Source organism: Arabidopsis thaliana, chromosome 3 (genome assembly GCF_000001735.4).
Source record: "Arabidopsis thaliana chromosome 3, partial sequence".
In the NCBI taxonomy this organism is placed as follows: Eukaryota; Viridiplantae; Streptophyta; class Magnoliopsida; order Brassicales; family Brassicaceae; genus Arabidopsis; species Arabidopsis thaliana.
Window position 1 is genome coordinate 336,738 of NC_003074.8, and position 27,136 is coordinate 363,873.

Sequence of the window (27,136 nt, forward strand, 5' to 3'; positions counted from 1 at the left end):
AAATGGTAAATAAGAGAAGAGCAGCTTTAAGAAAAGAAGAGAAGCAATATTAACTCTCTCTATATATCTTAAAGATGTACTGTAATAAATAAAAATAAAAGAAGAAGAAGAAGGAGAAGGGGCCGTTAAAGGAGTAACCGACAAGACGGCTTTACTTTTTCAGGCTTTGCTCCTTTGATTGCCTCATCTCGCTGCTGACGTTATCCTCCCGTTGACTGTCTACGCACTCCCTTTTTTTTTTTTTTTTTTTTCCCTAAATATATTTACTCATTATTATGTCATAGTTTTACAAGGTCGAGGTTTTGTAGTTTTGTTAATGCTGCAAATACTACTAATGTATACTAATGCTGCAAATACTAATACTTTTTTTTGTTTGTTCCATTTTTTATTGGTATATAACTATAAATTATAAGAACGTATAGAGATGTCTAGCAGTTTTGGTCAAATAATTTGTAATATTACGGAGTATATAATATAGAAATATATGGTACGTTGTAAATGTAATGAAGGGATATATGCAAAATAGTACTAATATATAGCTTCGTGCGCGTGACAAGCATGAGAGCATCTGATATACCTCCTTGTCTTCTTTCACTTTCAAACAACAGTCAACGGCTGCTTTCTTCTGTTTCTTCTTCATTCTTTGGAATTTGAAACGTATTACTATTACTAGTATTTTGTTATGCTGCATAGATATTGCGTCAAAAGTTATATCACATCACGATATTGTCTGTTATGTTTGGTTGTTTATCGATTTCACTAGGTTCGTTATTTTTATTTTTTGCAAATTTCAATATACAAATTATTCATTTTAGAGTAGTAATTTACCCATGGTTTTTATTTTATTGGGTCAAACAGGAACTTTGATCGACGCGTGGCGTGGGAATATAACGTATCAATATTTTGGGCTTTTTAAGTGATGATTGTTTTGTAAGCTTTTTGAGTGATGATTGTTTGATGGGCTTATTAGGCGACTGTTTTATGGGCTTTTAGTTAATTGCACCCTTTGGGCTTATGTACTCTGATTTTTTTGTTTGGTTTTTTAGTTGTATTTGTAATTTCTGTTCGAGCACTAAAAAAGGGGAACATTGTCCCAATTGTTCTTTCGCCATTAGTACCAAACTAAACTGGAGATCAATATATAGTATTAGTATGATTGATTGTATATTGGGGTTTCGTAATCATCGCGAAACTGCAGTATAAAATTCGAAAGTTTGGTTTAGGCGTATGAAACTTTATTGCAACTCTAATGAAGTCCGCTCACGAACTCTTGCCACTTTACGGCAGCTCCGACAACCGTCACCGGCGACATTTCTCGACACACGACGTGTTGATGCTCGCATCATTAAAACTGGCTTCGACACAGATACGTGTCGCTCCAATTTCATCGTCGAGGACCTTCTCAGGAGAGGTCAAGTTTCTGCTGCACGCAAGGTGTACGACGAAATGCCTCACAAGAACACTGTCTCCACCAATACCATGATTTCCGGTCACGTGAAGACGGGTGATGTTTCCAGCGCCCGAGACCTTTTTGACGCAATGCCCGACAGAACTGTTGTCACGTGGACTATCTTGATGGGGTGGTACGCCCGGAACAGCCACTTCGATGAAGCTTTCAAGCTTTTCCGTCAGATGTGCAGGTCTTCTTCCTGTACCCTGCCCGATCATGTCACCTTTACTACGCTTTTACCAGGCTGCAATGACGCTGTTCCCCAGAACGCGGTCGGTCAGGTTCATGCTTTTGCCGTCAAGTTAGGCTTTGATACCAACCCCTTTCTCACTGTCTCCAATGTTCTGCTTAAGTCCTACTGTGAGGTAAGGCGACTCGATTTAGCCTGTGTGTTGTTCGAGGAGATTCCAGAGAAAGACTCTGTCACGTTCAACACCCTTATTACAGGGTACGAGAAGGATGGCTTGTACACGGAGTCCATCCATCTCTTTCTTAAAATGCGGCAGTCTGGTCACCAGCCTTCAGATTTCACATTTTCTGGGGTTCTCAAGGCTGTTGTTGGGCTGCACGATTTTGCTCTTGGTCAGCAACTCCATGCTCTGTCAGTTACTACCGGCTTCTCCAGGGATGCTTCTGTTGGCAATCAAATTCTTGATTTCTACTCCAAACATGACCGTGTTCTTGAAACTAGGATGCTTTTTGATGAGATGCCTGAGTTGGATTTTGTTTCTTACAATGTGGTCATCTCAAGCTACTCACAGGCTGATCAATACGAGGCATCCCTCCACTTCTTTAGAGAAATGCAGTGCATGGGGTTTGATCGCAGAAACTTCCCTTTCGCGACGATGCTGAGCATCGCTGCTAACTTGTCATCCTTGCAGATGGGTCGACAATTGCACTGCCAGGCCCTCCTGGCAACGGCTGATTCAATCCTTCATGTTGGGAATTCTTTAGTAGATATGTATGCAAAATGCGAAATGTTCGAGGAAGCTGAGTTGATATTCAAGAGTTTACCACAACGGACCACCGTTTCCTGGACTGCCTTGATCTCAGGTTACGTTCAGAAAGGGCTTCATGGAGCTGGGCTTAAGTTGTTCACCAAGATGCGAGGATCAAATTTACGAGCAGACCAATCAACTTTTGCTACTGTATTGAAAGCTTCCGCTAGTTTCGCTTCTCTGTTGCTGGGGAAACAACTCCATGCATTCATAATCAGATCAGGGAACTTGGAAAATGTGTTCTCCGGAAGTGGCCTGGTTGATATGTACGCCAAATGTGGTTCTATCAAAGATGCAGTTCAAGTATTCGAAGAGATGCCCGATAGAAATGCAGTTTCCTGGAATGCTTTGATTTCAGCACACGCTGATAACGGAGATGGAGAAGCAGCTATTGGTGCATTTGCAAAGATGATTGAATCTGGTCTCCAGCCAGATTCAGTCAGCATCTTAGGCGTCTTAACTGCATGTAGTCACTGTGGATTTGTTGAACAAGGAACAGAATATTTCCAGGCAATGTCTCCAATCTATGGGATAACTCCAAAAAAGAAGCATTATGCATGCATGCTGGATTTGCTTGGCAGAAACGGAAGATTTGCAGAAGCAGAGAAGTTGATGGACGAAATGCCCTTTGAGCCAGATGAAATTATGTGGTCGTCAGTGTTGAACGCATGTCGGATTCACAAGAATCAAAGCCTTGCTGAGAGAGCAGCAGAGAAGCTCTTCAGTATGGAGAAGCTCAGGGACGCTGCTGCTTATGTAAGCATGTCAAACATCTATGCAGCGGCTGGGGAATGGGAAAAAGTTAGGGATGTGAAGAAAGCAATGCGCGAACGCGGAATCAAAAAGGTTCCGGCTTATAGCTGGGTAGAAGTTAACCACAAGATTCATGTGTTCTCATCAAATGATCAGACACACCCAAACGGAGATGAGATCGTGAGAAAGATCAATGAATTGACAGCTGAGATTGAGAGAGAAGGGTACAAGCCTGACACTAGTTCGGTAGTACAAGACGTAGATGAGCAGATGAAGATTGAGTCGCTTAAGTACCACAGTGAACGTTTAGCCGTTGCATTTGCTCTGATCAGTACACCAGAAGGGTGTCCGATTGTTGTGATGAAGAACTTGAGGGCCTGCAGGGATTGCCATGCTGCAATAAAACTAATATCGAAGATTGTAAAGAGGGAGATAACTGTAAGGGATACAAGCAGATTCCATCACTTTAGTGAGGGGGTCTGTTCTTGTGGTGATTACTGGTGACTCAGCATTATATAGAACAAAGTGCTAGAGTAGGTTCTGTACGTGTTTCATTCAATTATTTCGATATCTTTCTTTGGTCTTGGGATTGAGATTTTGTAACCTTAACTGATGTTGTAGGCAGTCCTAATCATATATTCAAATAGGAAAACTTATTGATTTTCCAGTACATCTCCCAATCAAATTACATTATATTACACAAGGAGAATGGGAGCTTTGTTTCCTAATACCAGTCTGACAAGAATCATAACATCAAACTAGCTAGTACTTTCAGACCTTGCAGGTTGCACCTAGAGGTTTCACGAAGAGGCAGCGATGTAGCCGGTCGGGCATTCTGAGACTGCTTCACAAGTGTCTGTCTCAAAGAAGGCCGAGTGGAGAGCCTTCACACAATGCTCCGCCTCATCATCATTCACTATCAGTGAGATGTTTACCTGATAGCATCCAAAAGTCAGACGAGTGTGTATTCAAGGGGTAAACCTTTTGTACAGAATCATCTATATTGCCAAAGAAGTTGAAAGAGGTTTGACCTTAGATGCACCTTGGGAGATCATCTGGACATTAATCCCATTGGTTCGAAGTACTCGGAAGCCCTGTTTGTTGTTCATCGGTAAGCCACTATGACTATCTATATATTAAATCATACAAACCAAACCAGAGAGTTAACTAACCTTCTCTAATATGAATGATGATCTCTGAACATTTCCGATGAGAGAGATAATTGATCTGTGTCGAAGCAGATTTACAACAGCAATCTTCTCAAGTTCCTCCACCACCTGATCAAGCTCCTGTCACATGGCCAAGAATTACAGAATACAAGATGAGTCTTGATTTGATTTTCTGTGCTCCAAGAACAAGTGGTACGTAGCCTGAAAGTTCTCTCAAAGAAAACAACACAGATACAAAGTCACAAGCTTACGTGTTGAATTAACTCTCTGCTACAGAACTTTGAAGGATCCAATGTCAAAGAAATGCTAACTTCGCTGGTTGCAACAACATCCACAGATATGCCCAACTTTTCAAATGTGGAAAACACCTGCAGAGATAGAAAGTGTGAGCTGGGAGGGCGGGAAAGGGAGTATCTTGTCATCAATTGGAGTTAAGTTGGTTACCTTGGCAAGGAAACCATATTGGCCGAGCATACGGGTGCTAGTGATGTCCAACATGGTGACATTACGTTTCAGAACGATGCTGGTCAATACAGCCTAGGAGAAGATAAGGAGGAAGAAGAGGTCATGGTGATGTTGTACGTGGTATAAAAAAGGGTAATACTAGTGATGCAATTTGACTTCACGTACCTTGCTCATGTCTCTTGATCTGGTGATGACAGTTCCTGGAGCAGTGGGATTGTAAGAGTTCTTAACCCTTACAGGAATGTTACCTTCTCGCGCTGGGCGCATGGAAAGTGGATGCAACACCTGCAATGGAAGAGGTAAATCATTTGGTCTTTTGGTACAACAAGTGTTTTATGAGGTTGGTTACCTGGGCACCAAAGTAAGCAAGTTCAGCAGCCTCATCAAATGTCAAGTGTGGAACAGGTTGAGCTCCGCAGTAAATGTTAGGATCACAAGTCAAAACTCCATCCACATCTTTCCAAACCTGCATGCACCACATGACAGTAGAGTATATATGTTTTGCAAAATCACATCTTCATTGATAGACAATAACCCCCGGATATAATGGTACCTGGATCTCCCGCAAACCTAAAGCCTTCCCGATCGTTGTTGCAGTCAAATCGCTACCTCCTCTACCAAGCGTAGTTACAGCACAAGATCTCCATCCCTGCACAAACTCAAAGTGAGGCCTTTTGTTTTCGAAATTCTAAAAATGTCACAACAAGGCGTGCACGAGACTCGTAATCAATCGTTATTTTATATACCTTTCCAAGGAAGCCTGTGACAACGGGGAGTGCATTTTCCTTGCTCCAGTCACCAAGTAACTTTTTCGAAACCGCCGGGTATGTTGCCTCAAGAATATCAGCATTAGTGAAGTCATCTGTGGTGATAATCCCGATCTCAAATGCATCATACTGCAAAAACAAAACTCATCGTCAAGTCACGAAACAATCTATAAGGTGATCAATCTAGGTAACATATATATACATACCTGTCGTGCTTTGTGCCCAATTTTGTTCAGGTACGCAGCAAATAGCCTAGTGGACATGCATTCTCCAAATGAAACCAAGTAGTCTCTTGAGCGTAAAGTTAATTCCTTCATCATTGCGACGCCTTTAAGAAGCTGTTCCAGTCCTTCTAGATGTTCTGCAATAACTGCTGTTTCCACTCCAAGCTCATGAGCAGTCCTGGACATGGTAGAATTTGATTTTCTTGAATCATGAGAATATAGCAAATTTGAGTTGGAAAACTTTACGTATGAAAGATTCAATAAATCTGTCTGTTTTTTCTTAAAAAAGAAACCTTATATGGAGTTCCTTTATATAGCTCAACTCTTCGATAGTGTCGACGTTGGTGACACCGCAGCAAACAGCCTTCTCCCCAGCCTAATGAAAGCCACCGGCTCAAAGTTTTATAACGGAAGAAACAAGGTAAAAGGTGCAACAGACTTCACTTTTGCTTACCATCAAAAGCTTATTGGTGGTCTTTGCCATTGCTGATAGCACAACAACAGGCTTCTCATCTGGGAAGCTGAGTATGAGTTTGGCAACTTGTATCATCCTTTCTGCTGATGCCACTGATGAGCCACCGAATTTCATTACACAGGTCAATTTTTTCTCAGTTTTGTTTAACTTGAAAGTCTCTGAGGCTTTTCTCTCTAGCAGCTCCACTCTTCCCGCTTCACAAGTAACTCTCAGAGCGATGTTCTTACAAGAACGATCTACGTTTCTAGAGAATACACGAGCAGAGGACACGAGTGCTGAGAAGTTGAGCCCCTTTGAGCTAAACTCAATCCTTTTTGAGTTTAAGGCAAGTTCTGGTGTTTTAACTCCGTAGAACTGCATTGAAGCCGCCATTACTCAATAAGCTCTGAAGAAGAAGATTGTGATAGAACTCAGAGAGACTGGCTGGCTCTTGTGATTTCGACAAATAATAGAGTATGCTTGCTTAGTGCGCACACCTGAAACGAAGATCCGTAGAAGCAAAACAGAGTCAAGGCTAAATGCATGAATAAATAAAAAAATGGATCTTGCAGAGAGGAGATTGAGAATTGGCTTATATACCAGTTGACAGGGCTCACGATTGCTTGATACAAAGCCGGACAAGCTCCGAGCTATGTATCAAGACGAGTATCGTAGACGGTCAAGATCCCAAGCTAAAAAGATTAGACGGCTGCGGAGTGAACTCGGTCTCGGATGTTAAATGTTTATAGGCAAAGGAAAGAATCGAACGATCATTCGACTTCAGTGTTCTTTTCCAAAATATGAATCTGCTTAATAATAATTCAAACTCCTGGTTTAGCACATATATACTAGTCGTTTTAACTAAAGTTTTGTTTTTTTTTGGTTGGAAAACGTGACATCTACAAATTCCATTAGTGAACCCTTAGGAGGTTGAGGGGGTGTTAGCAAATGGTAAATCGAAAAAACGTGGCCACCTACTCATAGATATACATATTTTGTTTGATTAAATTAGCAATAATATACAAACTGCATAATACGTGGCATCAGGTGTATTGTCAACAATTTCCACATTTAGTGTTTCCTTATGCAATTACATTCACTAGAGGAATAAACAATCGATATCAGAAATACTCAAATAGATAATGGACGTCCAATGTCAATGATGAGATCTAACAAACTTTGACGGTAAAGTCGAGAGACGAAAAAAAGGAAAGTAGCAAAATTTTATTTTATATAGTGATTATTGCATGAATTAAATAGTGAAGGTAATAATGATTCATGGCGATATGTATATAGTTAGTATTTAAACAGCGCGGGAACAACAAGAGGCAGTTGGTTTGTATGAATTGAGAGACAAGGGCTTTAATGGGTCATTAGAAAAACGCCCATGGGCCTTAATGTCATATGTGGGCATTATGGAGAATAGTCAAGAGAATTCCGAATAAGGCCGAAGAAGAAAGAAAGATCTCTCACTCACTCAGCTCTTTGGATCCGCCATAGCAACTCTCTCCTCATTTCTCCCGGCCATGGAGTCTCCAAAGAGCTATGTAAATCCGTTCTAGCTTTTATTCTCTCGCTAATTGCCAAACAGAGATGTACTATTTCTTTCCTCTCTAACTCCTCCTGAAATGGTGATATTTGTTTCTCCGTCTACAACAAGTTTCATTTGTTTGAAGACAAATGGAGTCACTCATGGGCCAAACTAAAAGCCCATTAAAGGCCGAAATCAATTATTCTTGAGCCTCTACTCTCTTGCCTAAGTGTATGTATGTGGTTTAGCTATATAAGATAGCAACTGCTTGCTGTTTGAGAAAGCTTGAAACATCACACATTCGCCTCGTTGAAAATGAAAACAGCACGACAAGGGGGGAGAGGAGAGACCGTTAAGTCATGAGATCTTCGTTTCGGCTGGAAAAAGGAAAAGAAAAAGAAAGCACAAAAATCTTTGGTTTAAATTCTTTCTCCATGGACGAACCACCACAACTACTACTAGCTTCTCTTTGCCTATGGCGGCCACCGGATTTCACACGCTCTCTGCCGTCGGATTATTCAACGGAGAGAAGCACAAGCACCCCCTTGGAGTAACCCTACCCCCGGCACGCCGATTCTCCGCTTCTGTCACCGTTTTTAGCTCGAGGCTTGTGGACTACGAGCAGCCATTCGTTAAGAGCTTCTGGAACTACCTCGAGGCGGCTAAGGATTTCATCAGACCGGAAGACAACGGCCCATCTCGCTGGTTCTCTCCCCTCGAAAGAAGCAAGGATCCATGTGACGGTGCCCCGCTCCTTCTCTTCCTACCTGGTTAGTCCCGATTAATTGAGTTAGTTAGAAATGTGCAATTGCTTTCTCTAATTCGGAAATGACTGTCGTTAGGTATCGACGGAAATGGACTCGGGCTAATAAGGCAGCACCAGAAACTTGGACAGTGAGTGATCAAAGGACGTTTCTATCCTTTAGTTTTTCTTATAGCGGTGGTTGTTGATTCGGCTGAGCGATGTTTGTTTTTACAAGGATGTTTGATATCTGGTGCTTGCACATACCAGCGAGCAATCGCTCTTCTTTCACAGGTATTTCCTCTATTTCAACTCTTTTAGATCTTTTTATCTGATTCTCTAACACTTTGGATGCTTTTAGATCTAGTCGCCATGGTTGAAACAACTGTCAAATATGAAAATCAACGATCACCTGGGAAACCCATATATCTTGTTGGAGAATCTCTCGGCGCCTGCATTGCACTCGCTGTTGCAGCCTGTAACCCTGATATTGATCTTGTCTTGATTCTTTCTAACCCAGGTGACGTTGATCCTTTCTTATTTCCTAGGACTTTCTCATTTGTATGTGTTTGAACATTAGTCTTATCACGTCGTCTAGATTTGATCTAAAGAGTATTGTTGCATTTGCAGCTACATCATTTGGGCATTCTTCGCTGCAACATCTTGCTCCCCTGGTTAAAGCCTTGCCAGACCAACTTAATCTTGCATTTCCTTCCGTGCTAAGCTTGATTCCAGGTTAGCTTTGATTTATCTTTTCGCTGATTTTGGAACTCTGACAAGCCAATGGCCCCTCCCCTTTATTTAAAATCACGCCACACAATGGTAAAAGCATCTTTCAAAACTCTGGTCAAGCTCAAGTGTTTACTACTACTATGCATTAACATGTGAGTTTTGGTGATATAAGACATGGTTTTTAATTTCCTAGCTGCATAAAAGCTCTATTGGAATTTTAAGGTGGCCCTTTAAAAAGGATGGTTGCTCACTGGGTCAGAGGACTTCCGGAGACGGAAACAGCTGCAAACATTTTTCAAGATTTGGTGATAACATCCACATTAACCTCTGTAGGTGACAAACTCATTTATCGTAGGTAGGTCGTTAGCTTTCCAGTGTTGTCAAATATGGTTAAGAATCTGACTATGCAGATCCTAGCTGATACATTTCGGAGAGAAACTCTTCTGTGGAAGCTCAAGTTGCTTGATGCCGCTGCTATTTTTGCCAATGCACATCTACATCTAGTACAAGCTCAGACTCTAATTCTGTCCAGGTTCGTGGTGTCTCTCACAGCACGGGTTCTTCTAATAATCCTTGAAAATTCCACCGGAGTACTAAGTTAACTTGTTTATCAATTACAGCGGAAATGACCAAATACTACCCAGTAAATATGAAGGCAAACGACTTCGGAAAAAACTGCTTAAATGTGAAGTCCGCTCATTCAAAGACAACGGCCATTGCCTTTTTCTGGTATATCTGTCTCGGTTCTTCTCACTCTGCTGTCTTTTGTGCGAATACAACTGCCATACACTAAATTTCATCTCATTCAAAGATGTAATCTGAGATGCTTCATATTACATCTCCTTTTGCTTTCGGATATGACAGGAGGACGGCATTGATCTGGTCAGTATCATAAAAGCCACTTCTTTTTACCGGCGTGGGTCTCGTCAGGATTACGTCTCCGACTACATCCCACCAACCATCTCTGAGTTTAACAAAAGTTATGGGATCAACAGGTTAATACACATACAAATTATGTTTCTAAAATGGCTTGTATCATTACTAAAAGTAGAAAAGATACAGTTTGATTGATCTTGATAATATTTTTGCGACGATATAGGCTTCTTGAGGTGATCATGGGCCCTGTATTTCTGTCGACGACAGAAGATGGGAAAGTGGTGAGGGGTCTTGGGGGAATTCCATCAGAAGGACCTGTACTGTTGGTGGGCAATCACATGCTACTGGCGAGTGACAAAATATCACTCCCAGGACAATTTGTTCACGAGAGGAACATCAATTTGCGGCCTCTTGTGCACCCCATGATGTTTTCGAGACTGAGAGATGGATTGTTACCTGATGTGTCTGTTTATGACATGCTCAGGATGATGGGGTCGGTCCCCATCTCGGGCACTCACCTCCATAATCTCTTGTCTGCTAAATCCCATATTCTGTTGTTTCCAGGAGGCATCCGCGAAGCTCTACACCGTAAGGCGAGTAGTTAAATACTCGTTGGTTTTCCTGAGTGGGGTATCATATATGGCAGCAGATACTTTGGACATGTGAATATTGGTGTTTATATATATCAGGATATCACCCTTGTGTTGTATTGCTCCTCTCATTGTTAGATGTGGTACTGAATCACGATTTACTCATTAACAGGGAGAAGAATACAAGTTGATGTGGCCAGAGAAAGCAGAGTTTGTTAGAGCTGCAGCCAAATTTGGAGCCAAAATAGTCCCCTTTTGTGGGGTTGGGGAAGATGATTTTTTAAAAGTGAGCACATTTTGCAGCCATGTCATGTGTAATATATAATCGGTGTAACTCTGTCTAACGAATGCAGGTGGTCGTAGACTACAATGACCAGATAAAGGTTCCGTTGGTGAAAGAGGTGCTAAAAAGAGTGACAGCGGAAGGCCCGGAGGTGAGGTAATGTGAATAGAATTTAGTAGAGAATATAAATTGTAGAACTGGATGAGGGTGGGTGATGACATTTTGACATGGTTGGTGATCTAAAGGGGAAGCCTGGAAGGAGAAGAGGGGAACCAAGACTTCCACATGCCAGGAGTGATACCAAAGTGTCCAGGGAGATACTATTATTACTTTGGGAAGGAGATAAAGACGGGAGCAGAAGAGTTGAGAGACAGAGACAAGGCAAAGGAGGTGTACGCAGACGTGAAGAAGGAGGTCGAGAGATGCATAAAGTTTGTGAAGCAGAGAAGGGAGGAGGATCCTTACAGACCTCTCTTGCCCCGTCTCAAATATCACCTGCAGCACGGCCTCCTCTCCCAAGTCCCCACTTTCCACTTTTGAATACATTTACATAATTTGCTGATGGTGCTTTGATACCTCATAAGTCATAACCCGTCTGCAAACAGATATATTCCATAACATTTGGGCTTTCACCTCATGAATCATGATAGCAGCACCCACATTGTCAAATTTTCCCGATACAAAACACTATCACATTTTGGGAAACTAGAGATCCTAACTAAAAGAGATAGTTTTAGTGTTGTATCAACTCGGGAATGAGCTTGAGAAGAAAGGAGAGCTCTCTGTCAGAGAAGTTAGGCTTTGGCTTAGTACCATCAGCATCTCTGTTGGATGGCTTCATCATCTCCCTCACCGCCTCTGTTATCTCCTCCACATGATCAACTATCACTCCCTCTATCCCCATCAAATGCTGCATGTAAACCGCCTCGGCTACATTGTTTAGCTTTCCGTATGTCATCAGAGAGAGCTTGGATTCTTTTATCTTGTTGACAAGAGCGGGGTTGCGGAATACTCCCTTCACCTCCGAGACAATCCCTTGGAGGCCTCCTTCTAAACATACTTTGATTGCTTCCTCAAGCGAATTCCTTCTCGTGTCGTGGTACATCTCAGTTCCTCCGTTGGTCAAGAAGAATACCTGTAATTGAATTTGGATCATAAATTAAGTTGATGGATTAAAGTGGAAAGAGTGTACGTAGCTTTTGGGATTCCATCAACTTACGGGGTAGGTGGTCTGCAACTTCCTGACAAGAAGGGCTGCATCAGGATGGAAGCTGGAGAAGATGATAGTTCTGTCGTTTCCGATATCAGACACGACCTGCAAGATTGGGAGGAGAAGACGGGAGAGGTGATCGGAGGAATAGAAGACGTTGTCGTCAAGCTTGAGTTCGATGTTGAAACCGAGGTTTGGATTCTCTACTTTCTCAAAAGCCTCTTGGAGAGTACAGAAAGAGTCGTCGGTTGCGACGCTCCACTTATGGATCTTCCCTTCCTTTGACTTTCTCAGCAAAGGCTTTCCTGTCTTGCCTGTATCCCTCTGTGGCCCGTAGGACATGAACTCCGACAAGCAAACCTCCGTGACCCTCTTCTCGTACACCACTCCCTGTTCCTCGGAGTAGATGAAGTCGTCGTGGAATATGATTGGGCAGCCATCTCTGGTGACCTGCGCGATCAATTAAAAAAATAAAGAGATCAGATCAGATCTTTTTTTTTTACATTTCATTAACAGTTTTTTTTTTTTTGCGCAAAATAAGAAAATGTCAACGAATTAGGCACCCCACGTGGTATTGCCGGCGGTCACGTGGCTGAACCAAATTGAAAAAAAAAAAAGAAGCCGATCGAAACTCGAATGCGGCGAACCGAGAGCGAAGAGAGGATTGAAAGAAATAAGTAAATACCTGAACATCGAATTCGATAAAGTCGAGAGGGAATTTTGAAGCGGCATTAAAGGAGAGGATGGAGTTCTCCTTGAGAGCAGAGAACCTTAGATCCGGCGACTGCGACATGTTCATGCCGTGTCCTCTATGGCCAACCACCACAAACTTGTTATTCGCTTTGCGAGAGGAGCAAATGAGCGACGGGTTCTCAGGGAAGTGGTCGAGGCTTGGCACTTCCGAGACATGAATGGCTTTTAGAGACATATTTCTATTTTTAGAAAGAAAAAAGGGCTCGTCTTTCTTTCTTTCTTTCCTTCCTGTGAGATTGATGTTGTGAGGAGAGGGATATGGGTTTGGGGGCTTTGCTTAAAAAAGAAGAAGAAGAAGAAGAATAAAGAAGGAGAAGATGATGGGATCTTGGAATATTCTTTGGATCGCCACGTCATCATTCCTAATAACAGTCAAAATCGAAATTATCCCTTTTGGATATTCCCTCCCCTCTCTTTTTCCTGGTTGTCTCCCTCTCTCTTGGGCTCCTGGTGGGCCTTAGCTCTCTCTAGATGGAAATCGAATAGAGTTAGCCATCAATGTTGATTGATTCACACCTTCGTTCTAATCTTTGTTACTTGTGGATTGGTTATCTATTATAAATGCTTCCATTAAATTTCCGAATATTCCAAAGCATATACAATCTTACTAAACTCCTCCTATTCGACAGACACATCTTCTCTACCTTGATAAGCTTTACAGCTCCTACTACATATTATCACGCCCTTTGATTAAATGGGCCTTGTACTTTTTAAGATAAGATATAGTGTCTGTATATTAGTGACAAGATCTATGATGGGCTTTTAGGAGAGCCCATAATGGGCCTGACGACGAGCCAACATAGGTGGGGCCAACCCGAGGACGGGAAAACGTGACTGGTGAGTATTATTATTAGAAGACTGTCAGTTTCACTTCACTTCTCGAGGAAAATTGCTAATCGGAGAAACAAGTGAGTGGAGGAGAGAGACAGATATAAAGGTTCCCGCGTTGAGAGAGTATTTGCTAATTAATTAAGGTGGATATTTGATGCTAGGAGAGGAGAGTGAGAGATAAGATGGGTTTCGTCTGAAGAGCTCCAACTTGATTCGCTCAATTGATCTCTTTTGTATCGACAACCTGCGATGGCGCCGGCGGAATCTGGAGTCTCTCCCCGTCGGAATCCTTCTCAAGTTAGCTCCTTTATGCCCACTTGAACTGTTCATAGCATGTTTGGCTTTTGCTTTCATTTCTATCTAAATAAAGACCCTTGCTTTCTTGTGCTGGGATTCTTCTATTGCTCTGTTTTCAGACTTACTGAATTGTTGATATCCGTTTCCTTCAGCTCTCGTGGATGAATCTCTCTAGTAACTTGATTTTGGCCTACCAGAGCTTTGGTGTAGTCTACGGTGATCTCAGTACTTCTCCTCTTTATGTCTTCCCTAGCACATTTATTGGAAAGTTGCACAAGCATCACAACGAGGATGCCGTATTTGGTGCTTTCTCTTTGATTTTCTGGACCCTCACGCTCATTCCCCTTCTCAAATACCTTCTTGTATTACTGAGTGCCGATGACAATGGAGAAGGTGCAGTAGCAAACGAGATCCTCCTCTCTTCAACTTATATCTCCCCGGATGATTGAATCTTTTTCTGTTTTTGCCTCTCTAGGCGGAACATTTGCTCTCTATTCCCTGCTTTGTAGGCATGCTAAGCTTAGCTTACTTCCTAACCAGCAAGCTGCTGATGAGGAGCTCTCAGCTTACAAGTTTGGTCCTTCCACGGATACTGTAACTTCATCCCCCTTCAGAACATTTCTTGAAAAGCACAAAAGGCTGAGGACCGCTTTGCTGCTTGTTGTACTTTTTGGAGCTGCTATGGTCATTGGAGACGGGGTTCTGACCCCAGCTTTATCAGGTAAAGCATGCCTGCCTCCTACATATTATATTCAGAGTTGGAGTTAATTTCATCGTCTCTTACTTGTAGTTGTAACCACCCACCTTCTTCGTGACCATCCTTACTTTCTATTCATCAGCATCTTTTTTGTTTGTTTGTGGTCAATATCTGACTGACTAACTCCTGCTTCCTTTCAGTTCTGTCGTCCTTGTCAGGCTTGCAAGCTACAGAGAAGAATGTGACTGATGGTATCTAATACGTGTTGCTTCCACTATGTGCCTGTATCAAGTTTTGTTTGTTGTTTGATTACATCTTGTGACTTTCTTTTGTTTTGATGTTTTGTCTCTTAATCCACTGCAGGCGAACTACTGGTGCTTGCCTGTGTCATATTGGTCGGACTGTTTGCTTTGCAACATTGTGGTACTCACAGGGTGGCTTTCATGTTTGCACCAATTGTGATCATCTGGCTTATTTCAATATTCTTCATCGGTTTATACAACATCATCCGTTGGAATCCAAAGATAATACATGCAGTTTCCCCACTGTATATCATCAAATTCTTCAGAGTGACTGGTCAAGATGGATGGATATCTCTTGGAGGGGTTCTTCTTTCTGTAACAGGTAGTTCTGGTTCTGGATCAAGGCATAACCATAATATTATTTATTTTCTGCTTGTTTTGAATCCTTTAGTGAATGGTCTTATGTTGCTAAAGTGATTATCGCTGTCTCATCAGGTACTGAAGCCATGTTTGCAAATCTTGGCCATTTCACCTCGGTCTCAATCAGAGTAAGCAGAGGTTTCCTGTCTAGTAGTGGTGTACATCAGTTATTTTATCTGTGACTTCTCTACAGCCTTGGTAGTTATCCTTCAACATAAGTCCATGCTGGTTGCGCAGCTTTGTTTCTTACACTCTACTTTTTTTTTTTTTTTTGTGCAGGTTGCTTTCGCCGTTGTCGTGTACCCCTGTCTGGTGGTACAATACATGGGCCAGGCAGCTTTCCTGTCAAAGAACCTCGGGTCTATTCCTAACAGTTTTTACGATTCAGTCCCAGGTTCATTTACTTTGACACCAGGGTTTAATATTCACTTTTTTCCTTGTGATAATGACAATCTTATATGATCTTGGTCCTTTATGCAGATCCTGTTTTCTGGCCTGTCTTTGTCATTGCCACACTTGCAGCCATTGTTGGCAGTCAGGCTGTGATAACCACTACGTTCTCAATAATCAAACAATGCCATGCCCTAGGGTGCTTCCCACGCATCAAAGTAGTCCATACTTCGAAACATATATATGGACAGATCTATATCCCGGAGATCAACTGGATCCTGATGATCCTTACTCTTGCAATGGCTATAGGCTTTCGAGACACAACTTTGATTGGAAATGCCTACGGTAAACTTTATATCATTGCAAACTATATTTCCCTCTCCAGGATCTGATTGTTTGATGGTGGTTCTCTCATTACTCACAGGAATCGCATGCATGGTAGTAATGTTCATCACAACGTTTTTCATGGCTCTTGTCATAGTCGTGGTTTGGCAAAAGAGTTGTTTTCTGGCGGCTTTGTTTCTTGGAACTCTATGGATAATTGAAGGTGTCTACCTCTCAGCAGCGCTAATGAAAGTTACCGAGGGAGGTTGGGTGCCTTTTGTGCTCACGTTCATATTTATGATCGCCATGTATGTGTGGCACTATGGCACCCGTAGGAAATACAGCTTTGATCTTCATAACAAAGTTTCATTGAAGTGGTTGCTGGGATTAGGACCTAGTCTAGGTATTGTCCGCGTTCCTGGAATAGGACTCGTTTACTCAGAACTTGCAACTGGAGTTCCTGCAATTTTCTCTCACTTTGTGACCAACCTGCCTGCATTCCATAAAGTCGTGGTGTTTGTTTGTGTGAAATCAGTTCCAGTGCCTCATGTTTCCCCTGAGGAACGCTTCCTCATTGGTCGAGTTTGCCCGAAGCCTTATCGTATGTACAGGTGCATAGTGAGGTACGGTTACAAGGACATTCAACGGGAAGACGGGGACTTTGAGAATCAGCTTGTACAGAGCATAGCGGAGTTCATCCAGATGGAAGCAAGCGACCTCCAATCCTCGGCTTCTGAGTCTCAATCTAATGATGGGAGAATGGCCGTTCTAAGCAGCCAGAAGAGTCTCTCTAACTCAATCCTGACGGTTTCAGAGGTAGAGGAGATTGATTATGCTGACCCCACGATACAAAGCAGTAAATCCATGACTCTGCAGAGTTTGCGTTCAGTGTACGAGGATGAGTATCCGCAAGGGCAAGTGAGGAGGAGGCATGTGAGGTTCCAGTTAACGGCGTCAAGTGGTGGGATGGGGTCCTCAGTGAGGGAAGAGCTAATGGATCTGATACGGGCGAAAGAGGCGGGTGTTGCATATATAATGGGCCACTCGTATGTGAAATCGAGGAAATCCTCGTCTTGGTTGAAGAAGATGGCGATAGACATCGGTTATTCTTTCTTGAGGAAGAACTGCAGAGGGCCAGCCGTAGCACTCAACATTCCTCACATCAGCCTCATTGAAGTTGGCATGATTTACTATGTTTAAGCCACTAATATGAGTAGCATTCATAATTCATGGGGGGAATAATGGGAACAATCTATTCAAGTTTCAAGTGTCCCCAAGGCAAAAATTGTATACTTAAATATTCTTCTGGTTGGGAATGTAGTCTGCGAAACATTATATCTTAATCCTGAAATGTGTGCTTGGAAGTGTAAAATGTAAACCACTCTTAATAAGCTAAAGACTTCACTCTCTCTCTCTCTCTCTTCATTATCCCCTACACTTCTCTTTCTAAAACCTCTGGGGTTCTTGTTAAAGATGATGTCTTTGCTCCCAAATCCCGACCCGATTACTGTACCCCTGGTCCTCAAGCTTTGCTCCTTTCCTCCGCCACGGAGGCTCTTCTCTCTCAGGCTCAGGCGCTTCACCCGAAAGTCATCATCTCTTCTTCCGTTGGTCGCTGTTTCGTCTCTCTCCGCTACTGCCGCAAAACCTACCAGATGGAGAGAGAAGCCGGAATTGGCGGAAAGCGACTCAATTTCCCTCCTCAACGAGAGGATTCGGCGTGACCTCGGCAAGAGAGAGACTGCTAGACCGGCCATGGACTCTGAGGAGGCCGAGAAGTACATTCACATGGTCAAGGAACAACAAGAGAGGGGTCTGCAGAAGCTCAAAGGAATTAGGCAAGGTACAAAGGCTGCTGGTGACGGTGCTTTTAGTTACAAGGTTGACCCTTACAGTCTCCTTTCCGGTGATTATGTGGTGCACAAGAAAGTAGGCATTGGGCGTTTTGTTGGGATCAAGTTTGATGTCCCCAAGGACTCCTCTGAGCCCCTCGAATATGTCTTTATAGAGTATGCTGATGGTATGGCCAAGCTTCCCCTCAAACAGGCCTCGCGTTTGCTCTACCGATACAATCTGTACGTCTTCCCTCTTTCTCACACTTTTTGACTTGCTTGTGGCTATCTTCCTTGGCGTCCCTGTCTTTATCTCTTACTCTCTGTTCATGTTCTGTATCAGTCCAAATGAGACTAAACGGCCTCGGACTTTGAGTCGGCTGAGTGACACTAGTGTTTGGGAAAGAAGAAAGACCAAAGGAAAAGTAGCAATTCAGAAAATGGTCGTTGACTTGATGGAGCTATATCTTCATAGGCTTAGACAGAAGAGATATCCATATCCGAAGAACCCCATCATGGCTGATTTTGCGGCTCAATTTCCTTATAACGCCACTCCTGACCAGAAGCAGGTATTGCTGCTTATCTTTTACTTTTCATCATTCATATTCCTTTACTCAAGCTGAGTTTTCGTTGCAGGCTTTCCTGGATGTTGAAAAGGATTTGACTGAGAGAGAAACACCTATGGACCGATTGATCTGTGGAGATGTTGGCTTTGGTAAAACAGAGGTTGCTCTACGAGCCATCTTTTGTGTGGTCTCAACTGGAAAACAAGCTATGGTTTTAGCACCGACAATTGTATTGGCGAAGCAACATTACGATGTAATCTCAGAGCGGTTTTCCTTGTATCCACACATCAAAGTGGGCCTTTTAAGTCGGTTTCAGGTATTGATCACTGTTTCTGAGACAATAGATGAAAACGGGTAAAGGATATGCAGAAAACTCAATTTTGTTGTAGACTTTAGTGGTTGTGGGTTACATAGAAAGAAACCCTCTGCTGTCTGCTGAGTGTAAGTTGTTCATAGTTTTACCTGGAATTGACCATAGTCACATCTTCGTGCAGACCAAAGCTGAAAAGGAGGAGTATTTGGAAATGATAAAAACTGGACATCTCAATATCATTGTGGGTACTCACTCACTTCTCGGGAGCCGTGTTGTGTACAGTAATTTAGGCCTCCTTGTGGTTGATGAGGAGCAGGTTCTGTTCTATCTCGTTGAAAATAAGCTGTTTATGCCATAATCTCTGATTGATTCTTGGATTAGTTGATGATATTCTTTGTTCACTTAACAGAGATTTGGGGTCAAGCAGAAAGAAAAGATTGCATCTTTCAAAACATCCGTGGATGTGCTTACATTGTCCGCAACACCCATACCAAGGACACTGTACTTAGCTTTGACTGGATTCCGGGATGCTAGGTTGCGACATGATGTGTTTCAGATTATATGCTCACTGATAGAATTTGATGAGACTAATGAGCCTTTGTTTCCTCTTTGTTTTAGTTTAATCTCCACACCGCCTCCGGAGAGGATTCCAATAAAAACCCATCTTTCGTCATTCCGTAAGGAAAAGGTGATTGAAGCAATAAAAAATGAGCTGGATCGTGGTGGCCAAGTTTTTTATGTCTTGCCTCGGATTAAAGGTAGAATGCATTAAAAGATTTGTCGTTCTCTACGTTATCTCTTAATATGACTACCTTTGCTCTTGGTCGTAACTCAGAGACTAGTAGAATCAGAAAAACCTTTTGACCATGGAATATTTTTTCTCAATGTTAGCCTTTACATTTTTCCATTATCGATTTACCACTTTATTCTCCTTTATCAGGACTAGAAGAAGTGATGGATTTTCTTGAAGAAGCATTTCCAGATATTGACATTGCTATGGCACATGGAAAGGTATGTTGTGGCCTTTCTTAGTAGTACTAGACATTTGGATGCTCATTCATACCATATAGCACATTTCATTCATGGAATCCTCCTAAGCACTGTTATTGCTATCCTGCTACATTGATGCATTCGCAGCAATACTCGAAACAACTAGAGGAAACCATGGAGAGATTTGCGCAAGGAAAGATCAAAATCCTCATATGTACTAATATTGTTGAAAGCGGACTTGATATTCAAAATGCAAATACCATAATCATTCAGGATGTTCAACAATTTGGGCTCGCTCAGTTGTACCAGGTGCCAAAGTTACTTGTCTACTTTACTTTTGCGTCATTGCTATTGTAGTTATCTTTCACAACAAATTGTGAGTAGCTTCTTAGATATCTTCCTCTTGTTGCGATCAACAGTTGCGTGGAAGGGTTGGTCGGGCAGATAAAGAAGCTCATGCCTACCTATTTTATCCCGATAAATCGCTGCTCTCTGATCAAGCACTGGTATTGGGGGTGACTTTATTTGCTCTCTTCCCTTGGCAAACATTGGCATGTAATGTATAAGCTGACTATGCAGGAAAGGCTTAGCGCTCTTGAAGAGTGCCGTGAACTTGGACAAGGCTTCCAACTTGCAGAGAAGGATATGGGTATAAGAGGTTTTGGGACAATCTTTGGAGAACAACAGACGGGGGATGTTGGAAATGTCGGTATCGATCTCTTCTTTGAAATGCTTTTTGAGAGTCTCTCCAAGGTATGTTATGAATAAAGTCTACTTCGACATTCTCACTGATTATGACTCTGATGAGCCTTTTGTTTATCCTTTTTAAAAATTGGCTTGGTTATTGACTTATGAGTCAATCTTGTTGGTTGTTTCTAGGTGGAGGAACTCCGTATTTTTTCGGTTCCATATGACCTCGTGAAGGTATGTTCCATTTCAACAAAAGGTGCTGCTTTAGATTAAAAATGACACAAGATCAAAATGTTTTCAAAATGAAGGCTAAATACGATAGTTAGTAGTAGGTCTGTTGCTTGTGCAAGAGAACTGGAGAACTTCAAATCTCTATGCAGTTGTTATGCCTCGAACTGTAGCAATTAATGCCTTTCTAATTCCTGTTTTTGCTCTGTTTTCCAGATTGACATAAATATAAATCCCCGGCTACCCTCGGAGTATGTAAATTACCTGGAAAATCCGATGGAGATCATTCATGAAGCTGAAAAAGCAGCAGAGAAAGATATGTGGAGTCTAATGCAATTTACAGAGAACCTGCGTCGCCAATATGGGAAAGAGCCTTACTCCATGGAAATCATTTTAAAGAAGCTGTATGTGAGACGCATGGCGGCTGATCTTGGAGTAAACAGAATTTATGCATCAGGCAAGATGGTTGTCATGAAAACAAATATGAGTAAGAAGGTGTTCAAGCTGATCACAGATTCCATGACTTGTGACGTTTACCGAAGCTCCTTGATATATGAAGGAGATCAAATAATGGTACTTAAAGAGAGTAAATTAGTGGTTTTTGCATAATCAATTTCAGGAGACGCTTAAGATGAACTTAAGGGCTTTACATGATATGTGCAGGCGGAACTTCTGTTGGAGCTACCAAGAGAACAGTTACTGAACTGGATGTTCCAGTGCTTGTCAGAACTTCATGCATCACTTCCTGCTCTTATCAAATATTAGTTCCCCCTTGTCAGTTTCTCTTGCGTGTTAAAGGAAGAGAGACGCCCTCAGCAATTGTGTTGCTGTGAAGCTTTCTTCACAGAATAGAAGAGAAGAGAGGAGAATAATATTTGCATAAATATCTACAAGGGCAGCATTTTAATGAGGTACAGTACATACGTCTCATTCTGATTGCATCAACTTAAGTTTCAACAGCGGTGGCATTTTCCTAATACTTCCTCTCTTCTTCTTTTCGCAGCAGCTACCCACACTTGTCTACATGCTTCTTCTTATCTCTGATGATGAAAAATGAAAACGGAATTCCAAAGATGCAACAGGTGGCATAAGCATAACGCTGGGCCATATTTGACGTTGAGATCATCAACCAACTACGAGTTGGGAAAGTTTTGGAAATCTATATGTGTATATTGTGGGAATTCAATAGTGTAAGAAGGAAATCTATGAACATAATTGTTTATGGCTCAGTAAAAAGCCCATTTAGATGTCCTATGGGAATTTAATAGTGTAAGAAGGAAATCTATGAACATAATTGTTTATGGCCCAGTAAAAAGCCCATTTAGATGTCCTATATCCTTCCGGGCCCAATTGTCTTGTTCATCATCTTCGTCTCGCCGCCCACTTGCGATTAACCAATCCACCTTTCGATCGGAAAATCCTTCTGTTTGCGAATCTATTGGGTATATATCTCTCCTTGATGATTTGATTTGATTCTATTGCATTGAGATTGATATCTTGTTGCAGGGGAACTCTGGTTCCATGTGTTAGGTATTTTCCTTTCGTCGACCTGATTCATCTTGTGCATGTCGATTCTGAATAATGAACGAAGAAGGCTGCGTCCCGCACAACTCTGGTTAGTCTGTGTACCTAATAGTAATTCGTAACCCTCCACAGAGCTTACTCATCCGCCGCTTTTGTATTCTCTTTGTTGTAGATGTTGTTAAACAAAAGTCTATAGATCAAAGAGCCCCTCTTTCCGGGGAACCTAAATGTGTTATCTGCAGTCGTTATGGTGAGTACATATGTGACGAGACCAATGATGACGTCTGCAGCCTCGAGTGTAAGCAAGCACTCCTGAGAAGGGTTGACAGCGCTAGAGTTTTTCCTGCCACAGATGAGTGCTTCTATGTTAGAGACCCAGGATCTTCTTCCCACGATGCTCAACTACTTAGAAGAAAGCTTGATATTCATGTCCAAGGACAAGGATCAGCAGTCCCTCCACCTGTCTTGACTTTCACTTCATGTGGACTTCCTCCTAAGCTTCTTCTCAACTTAGAAACGGCTGGCTATGACTTTCCTACTCCTATCCAGATGCAAGCAATTCCAGCTGCTTTAACCGGCAAAAGTCTGCTCGCCTCAGCCGACACCGGCTCTGGGAAAACAGCTTCTTTTCTTGTTCCTATTATTTCTCGTTGCACAACGTATCACTCTGAGCATCCCTCAGACCAGAGGAGGAACCCCTTGGCTATGGTTTTGGCTCCAACGAGAGAGCTCTGTGTCCAAGTTGAAGATCAGGCAAAAATGCTCGGAAAGGGACTGCCATTTAAGACTGCACTCGTTGTAGGTGGTGATCCCATGTCTGGACAACTCTACCGCATTCAGCAAGGTGTTGAATTGATCATTGGTACCCCAGGCCGGGTGGTGGACCTTCTATCAAAGCACACCATTGAACTAGATAACATCATGACGTTTGTGCTGGATGAAGTTGACTGCATGCTTCAGAGAGGCTTCAGAGATCAGGTGATGCAGATATTTCAGGCCTTGTCACAACCACAGGTCTTGCTGTTCTCTGCGACGATCTCAAGAGAGGTGGAGAAGGTGGGAGGGTCTCTAGCCAAGGAAATCATTTTGGTATCCATAGGTAATCCCAACAAGCCTAACAAGGCTGTCAACCAATTGGCCATCTGGGTAGATGCAAAGCAAAAGAAACAGAAGCTGTTTGATATACTCAGAAGTCAAAACCATTTCAAGCCCCCCGCTGTTGTTTATGTGAGTTCGAGAGTTGGAGCAGATCTCCTGGCTAATGCCATAACTGTTGTCACGGGGGTAAAAGCTCTATCGATCCATGGGGAGAAGCCAATGAAGGAGAGGAGAGACGTAATGGGATCGTTTTTGGGTGGAGAGGTGCCAGTTCTTGTATCAACGGGAGTTCTAGGCCGAGGAGTTGACCTATTGGTGGTAAGGCAGGTGATAGTGTTTGACATGCCTAGTACCATCAAGGAGTACATACATGTAATTGGCAGGGCCTCTAGGATGGGAGAGAAGGGCACTGCCATTGTGTTTGTGAATGAGGACGACAGGAACCTATTCCCTGATTTAGTTGCCGCTTTAAAAAGTAGTGGAGCAGCCATACCTAAGGAACTTATCAATTTGACATCCAGGGAAATGCACAACAAGAAGAGAAGGGTTGGGTACTGAGATGTATGACCTGGATCCGAATGTTGTTGTAAATTAAGAAAGAAAGGAAGACTTGAGAGCATTGACGAATAGAAAAAATTAAGGGTTTAACTCTGCAAAGAAAGCATAATGACTTGTGATTTGTCGAACGTTTTTGGATAAACATAAAGTTACTTCTCTTCCGATTAAAAAGTGGAATGTGCCAATAAAAAAGAAGGGAGTTTTGACTTACGGGTGGGACAAAAGAACGCGGTTCCAACTGCCATTGTCTTTAATTAAGTGGCGAAAAAAGCCGAACATTGGACCAACCTTTGAAGCCGTCAAAGAAAAGATCGTATCTCTTCCTGTCTCCTTGGCCCCGAAAGGTTTCAACTTTTCTGCTCTTTAGAATCCTTAATTCTTTCCATCTGTTTTAGATCCGATCGTCCGATGATTGGCGCATTCCCAGATCCAATCGATTCATTTATTTCGTCCCCTTGTTATGTACATATACACTTTGCTTTCCGTGATATTGTCTGGATATATTAATCAATTTTTCCTCATGAAGAACTCAAATATTGTGTTATGTTCATAACTCAAATCATTGAACAATTCAATTCATTTGTGTCCCATTTGCACCTCTTGAAGCAATTAGTAAGGAACGAGCTTTTAAACATGGGAGACTCTTCGAGTTCAACCTCTTGGAGCAGTAAAAAGGATACGGAAGATGATCGGATGATTGCTTTTATGTTATCTGAAGAGTACTCTAAACTAGACGGTGCGGTCGGCAGACGCCTCTCAAATCTTGCTCCCGTCCCTGTAAGTTTTGTTTGAGTCCCGAATGAAACCTTTGTACATGCTTAGTTCTCTCCCTGGATACCTATATTTGCTCTTGGGTTGCAGCATGTTCCACGAATAAATTGTTATATTCCCAACTTAAATGATGCCACCTTGGATCACCAACGCCTTCTTCAAAGGTATTTCTGATGCTCTCTTCCCTTTGCTCAATATATATATCTAGGACGCTCACTATTGTTGTGAATATGTTAGTGTAATCATTGTATAGTGTTTGTTCCTAGAAAGACAAACTGAGAGTAATACCGTATGAGGCTTTCTTTCAGATGTTGATTGTTAATTCTTAAGTTTAATTGTCTATGTAGGTTAAATGTTTACGGTTTGTGTGAGTTGAAGGTCTCTGGTGATGGAAACTGCCAGGTGAATGGAGGTTACATTTGAAACAATCTTCTTCATCTCATTCTGTTCTCTCTCTCCCCCTCTACTCGGTTTTTTATATCTTATTGTGAATTGTGAGTGTCTTTTCAGTTCCGAGCCCTTTCTGACCAGTTATACCGATCTCCAGAGTACCACAAGCAAGTGAGGAGAGAAGTTGTTAAACAGGTGAAGTGTCTTATGAGTTCTGACCGATGAACAAAGGCAGCCATCTACTATATGATCGTGTTTTATGTTCATTATTAATCCATTGTAGCAGTTGGACTTATTCTTATATCTGTTTGAAAGTTAGGTGCTCACATCTCTCTTCGTATCTCATTTTCCTAGTTGTTCTTTTTTCTTCTTATTGCAGCTCAAAGAGTGTCGTTCTATGTATGAAAGTTATGTTCCGATGAAATACAAACGATATTACAAGAAGATGGGAAAGTATGTTTTGCAAACAGATTCTTTTCTCATTACGCATATAAGCTACACTTTGTTTGTTTGAGAATGTTCTGTTTCATACTCATAATTACTTAAATGACAGATTTGGAGAATGGGGAGACCATATTACCCTACAAGCTGCGGCAGATAGGGTAAGTTTCCTTAAATAATGATCTTTGCTTTGTTCTCATATCACCTGATGGCTATTATAGTTCTCAAGAAGACAAAATTGTGATTCTTTTCCATTTGGATGTTTACATAACATAGATTAACACTTCACATTTCCTGAGAGGCCATGTAACTTAACCACATACAGACTAGGACTAGTGCTTATGAGAAATAGCCAGTAATTTTCCTTTCTTTTCTAACAAAATTTCCTTTGCATCTCCCTTTGTGCAGTTTGCAGCAAAGATATGCTTGCTGACATCCTTTAGAGACACTTGTTTCATTGAAATTATACCTCAATACCAAGCACCTAAGGGTGGTGAGACTACAAAAAAAAAGTTTCCTTTCACTTTCGCATATCGCTTTTTGATATGAAGTGACATCTGACAAATACAGTTTTACAAGTTGTGACTCTTTATGTTTGCTATTGTGCAGTGTTATGGTTAAGTTTCTGGTCAGAGGTGCATTATAACTCTTTATACGATATTCAAGGTTTGTTTTGTCCTTTGGAAATGTAACGAAATGGTGGCTTTGTGCTTGATGACACTGATTATGATCTTCCTTTTTGAGTGTAGCTGCTCCAGTTCAGCATAAGCCAAAGAGAAAACATTGGTTGTTCTAGAAGGCACGCCACCATACATGTATTATATTAAGACCCTTCAACTATTTTTCAGTCAGTTTGTGATAAGTCTACCGTCTCATACGCGAAAACTCTTCCTTTACACCTCTGTATACTACTTACGAACTCGCTTGAGCTGTAACATTTTAAAGCCGAATATGATATAGTCGGACCGAGACAAAGAAAATATGACAGTTTCCATAACCTTAGTGGAGAATCTCTTGAATTTGATGGGCCCTTTTTAAAGCTTATCAGAAGCAATAAGGGAAGTTTTTGGTTGGTATGAAACCTGGATTTCCATGAATTATCCAGTCCAAAATCATATTATCCATATAAGATTCAGTTTTGTCCTTTTGTCCTTCGAAATTTCTTCTTGTGCATTTGAAAGATGAACTGTTTATCTCCCGCAGACCATGTCGTTATACGAACTACAACACTGTCTACTTTCATGTTAGTATCATGATTCATGAGAGTTTTGGATGGACTACTTCAAAGTCCAATGTACGTTGGGACTGGCTACATCTTCCGCCGAGAGCAACAGAGAGCATCATTGCTAGTTTGGAATAAGAAAGGTCGAGGCTATCTCTAAGGAAACCAAAAGCTAGCTATGATATTGAAGAAAGATGACATCTCTTTGCCTATGAATGGAGAGAATACAACAAAGAATATAATGTGATGAAGATATCTAATCTTTGCTTCTCTTCTCTCAAAGAAATTTCGGTTAAAAGTGAAGCATAAAAGTGA

At 41.8% G+C, this 27,136-nt stretch overlaps 8 protein-coding genes across 14 annotated transcripts; 6 read left to right on the forward strand and 2 right to left on the reverse strand.

The window, feature by feature from the left end:
- Positions 1 to 974: 974 nt before the first annotated feature.
- AK3 (aspartate kinase 3) lies at positions 975 to 7,175 on the reverse strand. Its single transcript, NM_111068.4, has 13 exons — positions 6,881 to 7,175; positions 6,281 to 6,777; positions 6,120 to 6,202; positions 5,809 to 6,004; positions 5,582 to 5,731; positions 5,389 to 5,484; positions 5,185 to 5,301; positions 5,001 to 5,120; positions 4,815 to 4,907; positions 4,622 to 4,738; positions 4,374 to 4,490; positions 4,233 to 4,295; positions 975 to 4,136 (listed from the first exon to the last, which is right to left on the reverse strand). The coding sequence occupies exons 2-13, from the start codon at positions 6,671 to 6,673 to the stop codon at positions 4,002 to 4,004; spliced, it is 1,680 nt and encodes a 559-aa protein (NP_186851.1). The 5' UTR covers positions 6,674 to 6,777; positions 6,881 to 7,175; the 3' UTR covers positions 975 to 4,001.
- AT3G02010 (Pentatricopeptide repeat (PPR) superfamily protein) lies at positions 1,169 to 3,705 on the forward strand (the record flags this gene model as incomplete). The annotated part of the gene is made up of 1 exon (NM_111067.2): positions 1,169 to 3,705. Exon 1 carries the CDS (start codon positions 1,228 to 1,230, stop codon positions 3,703 to 3,705), a length of 2,478 nt encoding a protein of 825 aa, NP_186850.1. The 5' UTR covers positions 1,169 to 1,227.
- Positions 7,176 to 8,170: 995 nt separating the features above from the next.
- AT3G02030 (transferase) lies at positions 8,171 to 12,110 on the forward strand (the record flags this gene model as incomplete). Of its 2 annotated transcripts, none has more annotated exons than NM_111069.4 (13): positions 8,171 to 8,581; positions 8,654 to 8,705; positions 8,792 to 8,847; positions 8,915 to 9,073; positions 9,184 to 9,288; positions 9,508 to 9,614; positions 9,696 to 9,817; positions 9,906 to 10,014; positions 10,150 to 10,280; positions 10,385 to 10,749; positions 10,931 to 11,037; positions 11,105 to 11,190; positions 11,280 to 12,110. In NM_111069.4, the coding sequence occupies exons 1-13, from the start codon at positions 8,287 to 8,289 to the stop codon at positions 11,572 to 11,574; spliced, it is 1,989 nt and encodes a 662-aa protein (NP_186852.4). In that variant the 5' UTR covers positions 8,171 to 8,286. The 2 variants fall into 2 exon arrangements, with proteins under 2 accessions (NP_186852.4, NP_001327586.1); NM_001337378.1 differs by having other exon boundaries at positions 10,385 to 10,754; positions 10,924 to 11,037; positions 11,280 to 11,574.
- SRG3 (senescence-related gene 3) lies at positions 11,430 to 13,273 on the reverse strand. The gene is made up of 3 exons (NM_111070.4): positions 12,930 to 13,273; positions 12,254 to 12,694; positions 11,430 to 12,169 (listed from the first exon to the last, which is right to left on the reverse strand). The coding sequence occupies exons 1-3, from the start codon at positions 13,170 to 13,172 to the stop codon at positions 11,768 to 11,770; spliced, it is 1,086 nt and encodes a 361-aa protein (NP_566159.1). The 5' UTR covers positions 13,173 to 13,273; the 3' UTR covers positions 11,430 to 11,767.
- A 602-nt stretch (positions 13,274 to 13,875) lies between these two features.
- On the forward strand, positions 13,876 to 17,608 carry KUP3 (K+ uptake transporter 3). Its single transcript, NM_111071.3, has 9 exons — positions 13,876 to 14,125; positions 14,278 to 14,518; positions 14,601 to 14,846; positions 15,023 to 15,073; positions 15,186 to 15,446; positions 15,560 to 15,612; positions 15,764 to 15,878; positions 15,965 to 16,219; positions 16,299 to 17,608. Exons 1-9 carry the CDS (start codon positions 14,078 to 14,080, stop codon positions 17,396 to 17,398), a joined length of 2,370 nt encoding a protein of 789 aa, NP_186854.1. The 5' UTR covers positions 13,876 to 14,077; the 3' UTR covers positions 17,399 to 17,608.
- Positions 17,609 to 17,622: 14 nt separating this feature from the next.
- On the forward strand, positions 17,623 to 22,096 carry AT3G02060 (DEAD/DEAH box helicase; the record flags this gene model as incomplete). Of its 3 annotated transcripts, none has more annotated exons than NM_001337379.1 (14): positions 17,623 to 18,273; positions 18,374 to 18,599; positions 18,667 to 18,912; positions 19,091 to 19,225; positions 19,319 to 19,443; positions 19,528 to 19,667; positions 19,850 to 19,920; positions 20,047 to 20,208; positions 20,319 to 20,405; positions 20,479 to 20,652; positions 20,779 to 20,823; positions 21,034 to 21,390; positions 21,481 to 21,728; positions 21,824 to 22,096. In NM_001337379.1, 13 exons carry the CDS (start codon positions 17,672 to 17,674, stop codon positions 21,580 to 21,582), a joined length of 2,472 nt encoding a protein of 823 aa, NP_001326158.1. In that variant the 3' UTR covers positions 21,583 to 21,728; positions 21,824 to 22,096. The 3 variants fall into 3 exon arrangements, with proteins under 3 accessions (NP_001326158.1, NP_566160.1, NP_001078092.1); NM_111072.2 differs by having other exon boundaries at positions 21,821 to 22,070; NM_001084623.1 differs by having other exon boundaries at positions 17,675 to 18,273.
- An 82-nt stretch (positions 22,097 to 22,178) lies between these two features.
- On the forward strand, positions 22,179 to 24,152 carry AT3G02065 (P-loop containing nucleoside triphosphate hydrolases superfamily protein). 3 transcript variants are annotated; one of them, NM_202479.2, is made up of 3 exons: positions 22,179 to 22,259; positions 22,324 to 22,432; positions 22,514 to 24,152. In NM_202479.2, the coding sequence occupies exons 2-3, from the start codon at positions 22,399 to 22,401 to the stop codon at positions 23,995 to 23,997; spliced, it is 1,518 nt and encodes a 505-aa protein (NP_974208.1). In that variant the 5' UTR covers positions 22,179 to 22,259; positions 22,324 to 22,398; the 3' UTR covers positions 23,998 to 24,152. The 3 variants fall into 3 exon arrangements, with proteins under 3 accessions (NP_974208.1, NP_850499.1, NP_001030621.1); NM_001035544.2 differs by lacking the exon at positions 22,179 to 22,259 and having other exon boundaries at positions 22,293 to 22,432; NM_180168.2 differs by having other exon boundaries at positions 22,214 to 24,152.
- A 31-nt stretch (positions 24,153 to 24,183) lies between these two features.
- On the forward strand, positions 24,184 to 27,038 carry AT3G02070 (Cysteine proteinases superfamily protein). Of its 2 annotated transcripts, NM_001337380.1 has the most exons (11): positions 24,184 to 24,341; positions 24,604 to 24,774; positions 24,859 to 24,932; positions 25,116 to 25,170; positions 25,279 to 25,353; positions 25,538 to 25,611; positions 25,712 to 25,760; positions 26,008 to 26,092; positions 26,209 to 26,265; positions 26,349 to 26,414; positions 26,803 to 27,038. In NM_001337380.1, the coding sequence occupies exons 2-10, from the start codon at positions 24,631 to 24,633 to the stop codon at positions 26,393 to 26,395; spliced, it is 660 nt and encodes a 219-aa protein (NP_001319447.1). In that variant the 5' UTR covers positions 24,184 to 24,341; positions 24,604 to 24,630; the 3' UTR covers positions 26,396 to 26,414; positions 26,803 to 27,038. The 2 variants fall into 2 exon arrangements, with proteins under 2 accessions (NP_001319447.1, NP_186856.1); NM_111073.4 differs by lacking the exon at positions 26,803 to 27,038 and having other exon boundaries at positions 26,349 to 26,692.
- Positions 27,039 to 27,136: the final 98 nt, after the last annotated feature.